Below are 10478 nucleotides of genomic sequence, written 5' to 3'. Positions count from 1 at the left end.
GCTAAATCCAAAACATTGTAATTCTAACTTTGTTCAAGCGCATTTCAAACATTTTAGTCCTTGATCCAAAACTTTAAAACCACATATTAAAAAATTTCCAATATTTTGTGCACTTATAGTAGGGATTTTGCTACGCTTACATTTATCTCGAGGAAAAAAATTCTACACATTTATTTAGAAAGTGCATTCTTCCCCATTATCTTGTATAGTGTCATTCTCTCTTGAGAAAAAAGGAACAACTTGCAGAGATTGTCTACATTAATTTTTTTTGCTAATGTGACAAAGGAAGATATCATTTAACAATCAATGTCAACTAGGGTAACACACACAAAAAAATGATCTCCACCAGTCAAAAAGAGATCCAGTTTACTATCAAATGATTCAATGAAGAACAGGGAGATAGAAAGCTAAACGTCACACGAAGAAAAAACAATAATAGCTGATGGGAGTATGAGTGAATGACGGCATCAGGCAAACAACGTGGGTCTACACAGTCCTGAGTTCTGACCATCGCCCTTTTGCCTCCATGTGCTCTGCCCACAGACGACGAAGCAAGCAGCGCCTTGAGACCTGACCATCGTCATCTCTCTTCCTCCAGCAGACTGCATCTTTTTGAAAGATCCGGACAAGTTGCCGGCATATATTAATAAGAGGAATAGAGTTTTACATGCACAAGCTGCGCAGCAGACTGCATCTTCTCCTGAAAGTTAAGGTGAGCGAGCGAGCGAGCGAGCCCGGAGTGAGGGGTGAGGGGAGCAAGGTGAGCGGCGATGTCGGCGGGCAGCAGGAAGAAGATGGCCTGCGTGACCGGAGGCAGCGGGTACATCGGCTCCGCGCTCGTCAAGATGCTGTTGGAGAAAGGGTATGCCGTGAAGACGACGGTCAGGAACCCCGGTTTGACTCACGGATCCTCTCTTTTTCATATCTGTGCTTTTCTTGTTTCTTGTAGCGAGCGAAATCTTAGGAGTCGTTGCAAAAACGGAAGTAATTACTTGTGTTCTCGGAATAGCTTTTGATTTTGTCATCTTGGAGTAAAAAAATTATAATTGCTCGTGCAGGAAAAGAATAGTATGTGTCAGTATGATCGTTTATTCTTGCTTGGTCACTAAAATCTTAATATAAGTTGGTATGAATCATCCAAGATCTTGCCGCTTTGATACTGAAAACCCTCCAGATGACATGGCGAAGAACTCCCACCTCAAGGACCTGCAGGCGCTTGGTCAGCTGGAGGTCCTCCGCGCAGATTTGGACGAGGAAGGCAGCTTCGATGAAGCCGTCGCCGGCTGCGATTACGCCTTCCTCGTCGCCGCCCCCATGAACCACAAGTCGGAGAATCCTGAGGTACGGGGAATACTGTTCTGCTGTAGATTTGAGATTTACTTTCTTGTTGCTCCACCAGTTGGCCAAACGAACACGGTGCGTGCATGGCAGGTAGAGCTGATCGAGCCCGCTGTCCGGGGAACCCTGAACGTGATGAGGTCGTGCGCCAAGGCCGGGACGGTGAAGCGCGTGATCCTGACCTCGTCGGCGGGCGCAGTCACCACGAGGCCGGAGCTGCAAGGCGACGGGCATGTGCTGGACGAGGAGTCCTGGTCCAACGTCGATTACCTCACCGCCAACAAGCCTCCTTTCTGGGTACGCGCCCTTCCTTCATCCTGAGTAGTGTTGGGTCTGTTCGCTAATGGCGTCGGCGTCGTTGGCGTTGGCATCGCAGGCGTATCCGGTCAGCAAGGTCCTCCTGGAGAAGGAGGCGAGCAGGTTCGCGCAGGAGCACGGCATCAGCCTCGTCACCGTCTGCCCCGTGGTCACCGTGGGCGCCGCGCCGGCGCCGAGCGCCCGCACCAGCGTCCCCATCTGCCTCTCCCTTCTATCCGGTGAGGCCACGAGCGTGATCTGCTGAGCAGACCGGCCGGAAGACGACGGGAAGAACTTGTCGATTTTCTGTCGTACCCGTTCCTTTTCACGCCACGCGATCGACCTTCTGAGCTCCGCCTGATGACCATCCATCTCAGGCGACGAGACGGAGTTCGCCGTGCTGAGAGGCATCGAGAGGGGGTCCGGCACGGTGGCGCTGGTCCACGTCGACGACGTCTGCCGCGCCGAGCTGTTCGTCGCCGAGGAGCCGGCGGCCGTGGGGAGGTACCTCTGCTCCAGCCTCAACACCACCATCCTCGAGCTCGCACGCTTCCTGGCGCACAAGTACCCGCGGTACCCCGTGAAAACAAACCTGCTGTAAGAAAGAATCGGGTTCTCCGAGCTCTCAACTCTGAAACTTGCGTTAAATTACACTGACGAGTGAGGATAAGTGAGTAGTGATGTGTGATCCTGGCTGGGCTTCTGCTTTGCAGCTCCGGCGAGCTGCTTGAGAAGCCGAGAGTGCGCCTGTCGTCGGCGAAGCTGGTGAGGGAAGGGTTCGAGTACAAGTACAAGACGGTAGATGGGATGTACGACGAGATGATCGAGTACGGCCAGACCGTGGGAATTCTCTCCAGCTAATGAGGCTCCTCTCTGCCCTGGGGTGAGCACAATTCCAAAACCAGGTGCTTGCAAAATAAGTAAATGATTCCCAGAAAACAAGGAAGGTCTAAGTATTTTTTTTTTTGAGGGCAAGGAAGGTCTAAGTATATGAATTACCAGCTGTTGAGTTCTGTTTCTTGCAAAATAAGGATGTTCTGAGTTGGAAGACATTGTTATTATCACTCCAAAAAGAAAACCAAAACCCGTTGTACGACTTACTCTTTCTGGGCCTAAGAAAAGGGCAAAAGCAAGGCAATCCCTACTGTGAAAAAAATGCAAAAGTAGGGGACCAAGGAATCCATGGTCCCTCTTCTAAGCCAAAAAATTATAAAAATAAGAAAAAAAATGAAAGGCCTCTTGTGGAATTGTAGAGGCGTCAAGAAAAAAGATGTCTCCTCCTTTCTAAGAAATCTGATTGCTGAAAATAAATTTCATTTTATTGGGCTGCAAGAAACTATGCAGTCTGACATTAAGGATAACACTCTGAGAAAAATTGATCCCATGATGGACTATCTCTGGAAGTGGATACCTTCTAGAGGTAAATCTGGGGGCATTCTTGTTGGGGTTAGCATTGAGCATTTAGATGTGGGTGCCTTCTCGGAAGGTGAGTTCATGCTTCAAATGAATCTTTGGGATAAAAATCTCAAGATTAAGTGGAACTTGATTACTATCTATGGAGCAGCACAGGAAGAAAGGAAAGACTCTTTCCTATGTGAACTTGCCTCTTTTTGCAGTAGGAATAAAGAACCTGTGGTCATCGGGGAGATTTCAATATTATTAGATTCCCATTTGAAAAAAAAAATAAACAGATGACTGTTGAGAGGTTTTCAAATAACTTCAATGCTATCATTTCTGCTTATGAGTTGATTGACATTAAAATGACAAATGGTAAATTCACATGGTCTAACAACTAGTCTGATCCAACACTGGAGAGGCTGGATAGGATTTTGATCAGTAAAGACTGGGAGGATCTTTTCCCTGGTTTGACTATGCACAGACTTCCTAGAGAAGTATCTGACCATAATCCATGGAAACATCTTTCGTTCAAATTTGAGTTATCTTGGCTATCTCATCCAGATTTTAAACCTAAAGTTGAAGAGATTTGGCAAGCCCCTTGTCATGCAGAATCTGCATCTGACAGAATTCAGTTAAAACTTAAAAAATTCAAACAATACTTTAAAAGGTTGGGGCTTCCACATTCGGGCGGAAAGGAAGAAAAGGAAACAAAGAATCCACTATAAATCTCTGTTTGGTCCTGCTATTGGGAACATTATCCCTTCAAACTCATCCTTATGGGAGAGTGTGGAAAAGATTTCTGAGGAGGACAGTGAACTCCTTTGCAGACCCTTCTCTGAAAGTGAGATCGAGAATGCTTTATTTCAAATGGAACACAATAAAGTTGCTGGTCCTGATGCTATTCCAAAAGAATTCTATCAAAATTGCGGGGACATTATCAGAGAAGATATAATTGAGATGTTTGATGACTTCCACAAAGGAAAGCTAGATGTGAGTAGACTAAATTATGGAATAATTACTTTACTGCCAAAATGTGGCAGAACCACCTGAATTATCCCGGCTCAAGTGAGCTAGCCATTACTATAAAGGCAACACTGACTCAAACGCACTTCAAACGGAACAATTCTTGGTCTGTCGGGTAACGTCCCGATACAACCACCGGATCTCGGATCGAACAAGCATACCCCGCACGAAGGCGAGTCCAGAGATATTACAACCACAAATTTTACAACACAGGCATGGTAGTTATTACACAAGTTCAAAGTAATATTACAGGTCCAAAGTTTAAGGTTCAGAGTTTAAGTAGCGGAAAGAAAACACAACGGCTACAACACGTCGCAAAAGTATACCGAGCTAGCCCAAGCAAGGTATCACTCATCGGGGTCATTGCCGGCCGAAGACGGATCCCATTCTATGGACCAGCCAGAAGTCAAAGAGCAGGGCCAAGTCAGACTAGCGATCTGATCCTCAAAACTCATACCTGAAAAAGGTTTCAACAGTAAGGCTGAGTATACTAATACTCAGCAAGACTTAACCGTCAACGGGTATACTTAGCCCACCTAACTAGACTATGCAGGGTTCTGTGAGGCTCTGGTTTTCCTTTTGCTGAAAAGCAATAAAGAGTAGGTCCTTACTTCATATTTTAGCTTTCCATATTCTAGTTGATTAACCATTCTATGTAAGCAACTAATCCTATTCAACCATGGTAGAACTTTAAGCAAACATCAAGATTGATCATAATATTGTTGCTCTTATTACTCTGTGTGGCAAAGGGATCAAGCAGTCCCAAACTGTGGGAAGCAGATGATTCGAATCGAATTTCAACCTTGCAAGGTAAACCTAACACACACGTCTGGAACAACATCGGGTCGTTCCCAAACAACCGTTTGCCTTTCTTTCCGGCTTGTGGATAGGGTCACTCTCCCCGACTACAGGGCACAAACTTCCTCCCTGCACCCGTGGTGTTTATCAACAATAACAAATAAAAACATATCTCTAAAAAGAGAGTGATAGGTATATCCACTCCCCGGTCCAATCGGCTACTAGGCTTACCGCGTACCATATTTACGGCATGTGGCTAGTACGTTCAAAAACTTAACCACCGCTACCACACACCGCGACCTTATTAGATTTCATCAACACAGACGGGGTCTCACCCAAGGTCATGATATCGAACACGACCCCGTCCGTCGTCCTTATATTGATAACAGAAAGTAAACAAGCAATTCCTATAGAGCTCGCGAGTGACAGGCAATCACTCGACTTTTACCGGTCCTATAAGCATAGCAAATACGCGGACTCAAGTCTAGTGTTCAGTACATAGATTCTTAGGATCATGCATCTAGGGTTTCAATTCAAATCCTAAGAAATGTAAATGCACAAGTAAGTAATAACGATAAATTGTAATAATTTGAAATACTGGGTTATGTCCGGGGCTTGCCTTCTCGGTAGTCGCTAACTATTTCAGCCTTGGGCTCTTCCGAACTTTGGTCCGGGGCTTCAGTTAGTACAGCAGTGTTCACCTGGGCTTCTAGATCACCTCCTTCAGACTCCGGGATCAGCTCGTACGTCCCGTCAGCTAGAACAGTCGTATCTATATGTGATGCAAGAACAATACTGTAAACATACACACGATAAGGTGAAGCTGCAGCTAACACTAAGCAAACAAAATTAACACACACATGGGCAGTCATTTATGGAATAGATAACTAACATTTCTAACTACACAAGGCATCATGATCAACAGCACAAAAGAAGCTCACTAACGTCATAAACAAGTTGTAGTTGATTCCTATAGCTTGCAATTCATGGTTTGCTAATAAATCAACAACTCAGTACTAAAATAGCAAGAAATTTAGAAAACATTACTCTAAATATAAGGTATACATATTAATTAATCCTGAAAATTTCATATCAAAACATGCAGCCAATTATTCAGAACAATTCATTCACTCAGACAACACTTAGAAAAAGATTGAATTCTACAGAACAAACCAAAACTCTTATTAAGATCAAAATTTCTTAGAACATGCATCATATTTCTATAAATGTCCCATAAAATTTTCAGAATTTATCAAATCATAAAATTGAAGTAATAAATTAGACAAAAATAAACCACATATGATAAAACTAATTAGTACAGGAAGTTATATAGTGTTTATGGATCCTAAATTTTACAAACATGAACACATGATATAAATAGAGTTTCACAAAAATTTTCAGAATTTTCTAAGGAATTAAACTATTTATCACAATTAAAGCCTACATAACAATCATTAAATCAAAGAAATGGTTAAACAGATCGAAAATTTCACAAACTTGGGCAACAGCAAGGTTTTAGTAACAAGTAATCAAGGAAAAAGTTTGACACACAGAACTTTAGTATTTCAACCAGCACAGATAAATTAGCAAAACTAGTATATTCAAGAATCTTGAAACTTTGACCTAGCTAACGATGTCAAAAAGGTTTCAAATTTTTACCGGACACTAGTAATACTGCAATACACAATCGAGACAAAGATCACGTGCAATTACTATGTAGAACTCCTAGAACAAAACTGAACATGTGCCTGTAACAAAACTTTTAGTTCTTGTAACAAGGATTCCAAAACATCTGGATTTGAATTTTTCTGATTTTTCTACTAATTTGTAGGCATTTTCAAAGTTTGCTGTTTGGGACTCTCTATTTCATGTAAATCTTTCACTTAGGACCCTGAACTTTTGTTTCTTTTCAGCCGGGGTCCTTGGCCGTGACAGAACAGAGCAAGGGAAGGGCGCGGCTTTTCTCGGCGAGGGGAGGCACCGGCGGTGGGGGCCCTGCTGGGGAAAAGCGAGAGGGAACCGAGGACTACCTCTAGAAGGTCTTGGGGCTCGAGTTGGTGGCCTGCAGCGGTGGCTCCACGGAGAGGTGCGGACGGCGGCGGTCTGCTCTGGTGCAGCGATGCTCCGGTGGCGATTGGGAGGAGAAGCCGGGCCTAGGAGCTTCACTGGAGATCTGGGAAGGTGGTAGCGACGTTCAAATGGGCAATGGGGGTGGTGTAGCGGCGGCGCCACGGTGAGCAGGGTGGCGGCGGCGGAGAAGAACGGCGGCGACAGTGTTCTAGGGTGTTGGGGTGGGGAGCGGGCGAGGCAAGGAGGGGAAAATGATGCGGAGGTGCTCTGGGAGCTGAGGCATGCAAAAGAGAGAGCGGCGGGGCTCTATCCTGTGCTGTCTACGGCGGCGGCGAGGTGGCGGCCGCCGAGCATCGTCGGGGTGGCGTGGCGAGGAAAGAAGAGGTCCAGCGCGAGAGGAGGTGGGTCCAGGAGCTTGTGGAGGTGCCACGTGAGGCGATGGGGAAGCAGGAGGTGGCCGGGGCCGGCCCTGAGCGGCAGGCGGCACTGCACAGCGCCGGCGGCGCTAAAGCAGAGAGGCAGGCAGGAGGAAGAAGAACCTGGATCTAAATGCAATTTCAGGAAATTCTAGGGACCCTACTGTAAAACCACAATAACTTTTAAACTAGGGCTCAAATGAAAAAGTTCCCAACATGAAAGTTGTTCAACTTTTCAAGATCTACAACTTTGATGTTGTGCAAAAATTGATTTGACCAAAGGTTAAAGAGTTATTTTGAAAACAAAGGAAGGGTTTTGAATTTAATGGACTTTTGTCTTTTCCATTGCAAATTCAGTTTAATTTCAGACTAAAAAGCAAAATTTTCTGCCAAGCAATGATTACACTAAATTTTACAAATAAACCCTCCACAAGAGCAATATTTGCTCTCCCTATTCAAATTAAACTATAGAAAAGACCTTACATTAAATCATAATTACACATTTGACCTTATAATTTTGCAATAAGGTCCTTGATCAAGTAAAACAAGCACATGATGCATAAAATAAATGCAATTCTATTGTGCAGACACCTAGGGTGTCACACAAAAGTTTCTGAAGCCTCCAAAATTCAACAATTTCGCCCTATCTTCCTTCTTAACTTCCTTTACAAATGGATCAGTAAGGTGTTTACCATCAGACTTTCCCCTTTTGCTGAAAAACTTCTATGCATTGAACAAACCGCTATCATGAAAGGAAGGAATATAATGTCTAGGATCATGGCTTTGCATAAAATCCTCCATGAAACCAAAAGGAGAAAGAAAACTGGGGTGATTCTCAAGTTGGATTTTGAAAAGGCCTATGACAAGGTTGACTGGTCCTTTCTCCTGGAAAGCTTTAAAAAAAGAGGATTTAATGATAAATGTTGTGGCTGGATACATCAGGTCATTTCGGGAGGGACGGTTAGTGTTAAACTGAACAATAAGACTGGACCCTATTTTGTGAGCCATAAGGGAGTGCGGCAGGGTGATCCTCTTTCACCTCTACTTTTTAACTTCGTTACTGATTGTTTAATGAGAATGATTAAACAAGCTCAAAGTAATGGTCTGGTCACTGGCTTAGCCAACAATTTGATTAACAAAGGGGTGGCCATCCTTCAATACGCTGATGATACAATCATCTGTCTGGAAAATGATATAGATGCAGCAAGGAATATGAAACTCCTTTTCTATCTTTATGAAGTCATGTCGGGCCTTAAGATAAACTTCTCCAAAAGTGAAATAGTGCTGATTAATGGTGATGATGATTTGAAGAAATAATTCTCGGAGCTTTTTAACTATCAAATTGGCCACTTTCCTATTAAATACCTTGGGGTCCTGGTGAGCCCCAGCAAGCTACATATAGCTGATTGGGCACATTTAATAGAAAAAAATGGGAAGAAATTGGACATTTCGAAAGGGAGTTCCTTGTCCATTGCTGGAAGAACTACCCCTTATCAATTCATCTCTGTCCAACTCTTTTATTTATCACATGTCTTTATACTTACTCCCAAGATTAGTGGTGGATGATCTTGATAAACAGAGAAGAATCTTTTTCTGGTAAGGGGGTGGTGTGAAAAGGAAATATCATCTAGTTAAATTGGTTGTACTGTGCAAGAGTAAGAAATAAGGAGGCCTGGGCATTAAAGACATTCGGAAAATGAACTTAAGCCTTTTGTGCAAATGGTGGTGGAAGCTGGAAAATGAGGATGGAATCTGGCAAACCTTGGTCAGAAGCAAGTACTTGAAAAATGGGCTGGTCAGCACAGTCAAACCTAGATGGGATGACTCTCCTATGTGGAAAGATTTGTTGAAAGTAAAACACATATACATGGCAGGCAGAAAAATAGAGCTGCAGAATGGGGAAAATATTCTCTTTTGGCAGGACTGCTGGCTGGGAGATCAACCTATTTGTACCAAGTTCCCTATGCTCTATGAGCTGAGTGACTCTAAGAATATCTCTATTGGTGAGTTTATAAGAAAAATGGCCTTATTGCCTTTAGAAGATGGCTACCAACAGTTTTACAAGAACAATGGGAGGTGCTGAAACAGCATTATCTGGGTGTTCCTATTACTCAAAATCAGGACAAGGTGTCTTGGAAATGGTCTCATAAGGGTGTTTTTACTGTTAAATCAACTTATGACAGGTTAACCAGTGATGATGGTGGCGACTCCTCTAGAATTTGGAAAGCAAAGCTACCTTACAAAATTAAGATCTTCCTTTGGCTAATTGAACAAGGAGCGATTTTGACTAAAGATAACATGGTGAGAAGAAGATGGCCCGGGAACCCCTCCGATAGCTTTTGTGACAATATGGAATCCATAAATCACCTGTTTTTCACCTGTCCTACAGCCAAAGTGGTTTGGAATATTATTGCTAGATCCATTGGTGCTATTAACATTCCAAATTCAGTAGCCCAATTTTGGAACTGGTGCCGAAACTGGATCCCTGCTAGCATTCAGATGCATGCGTTTACACAAGGAGGAGGTCCAGTCCCAGATCATGAAGGGCGTCGGGATTCTGATGTCACTGGCTTGTCAGATGCTGGCCGCCCCGGGTCGTCCTACCCCAAGAATGATCCTTCCACCGCCTGCTGACCAAAGTCCAAGTGAAGATGAGGCACCTGGTGACGAAGGTGTTTGAAAAGATGCAAACAAGCAGGAAAAAGCGTGCAGCTTCTCCATCCAGTCTTTGCTTCAGTCCTTACGATGGGATGATGTTGTTCCCAGGCTTTTAGTTTCTAGACTTGTTAAACTGTAATAACTAAGCATGTTTCTGTCCGAGGCTTCGTATAGCTTCCTGGCTTGAATCAAGTCAGAAAAGTTATGTGCGCTAGGTTTCCCCTTCTAGGCCCTAGCTCCCCCCCCCCCCCCCCCCCCCCCTTCTCTCCTTTCTTTCTAGATACTATGTCTGTTCAAACTTCTGTATTTCCGTTGTGTGCAATGGAAATGGGGGCAGCCTCTATTCAAAAAAAAAATCAAGACCATCTTCTGAGTTTGAGCGAACCATTCAAGCCACGCTCTTCTTCTTGCAGTTTCAGCCCCAGATCATATTTTCTAAGACTAGAAGAAATGATAAAGCTATGGACCTTCATTTTCACA

At 43.9% G+C, this 10478-nt stretch overlaps 1 protein-coding gene across 2 annotated transcripts; it reads left to right on the top strand.

Annotated features, from left to right (window-relative positions):
- Nucleotides 1–476: 476 nt before the first annotated feature.
- LOC120644933 (anthocyanidin reductase ((2S)-flavan-3-ol-forming)-like) lies at nt 477–2693 on the top strand. Of its 2 annotated transcripts, XR_005663994.1 has the most exons (7): nt 477–894; nt 1175–1341; nt 1432–1635; nt 1715–1874; nt 2013–2232; nt 2349–2582; nt 2616–2648. XR_005663994.1 is itself a non-coding variant. In XM_039921676.1 (6 exons), the coding sequence occupies exons 1-6, from the start codon at nt 771–773 to the stop codon at nt 2494–2496; spliced, it is 1023 nt and encodes a 340-aa protein (XP_039777610.1). In that variant the 5' UTR covers nt 477–770; the 3' UTR covers nt 2497–2693. The 2 variants fall into 2 exon arrangements, 1 of the variants encoding a protein (XP_039777610.1); XM_039921676.1 differs by having other exon boundaries at nt 2349–2693.
- Nucleotides 2694–10478: the final 7785 nt, after the last annotated feature.

This window comes from Panicum virgatum, chromosome 8K, assembly GCF_016808335.1.
Source record: "Panicum virgatum strain AP13 chromosome 8K, P.virgatum_v5, whole genome shotgun sequence".
NCBI classification, from domain to species: domain Eukaryota; kingdom Viridiplantae; phylum Streptophyta; class Magnoliopsida; order Poales; family Poaceae; genus Panicum; species Panicum virgatum.
Note: the sequence above shows the minus strand (reverse complement) of the source record. Positions and strands in the feature narration are given on the sequence as shown.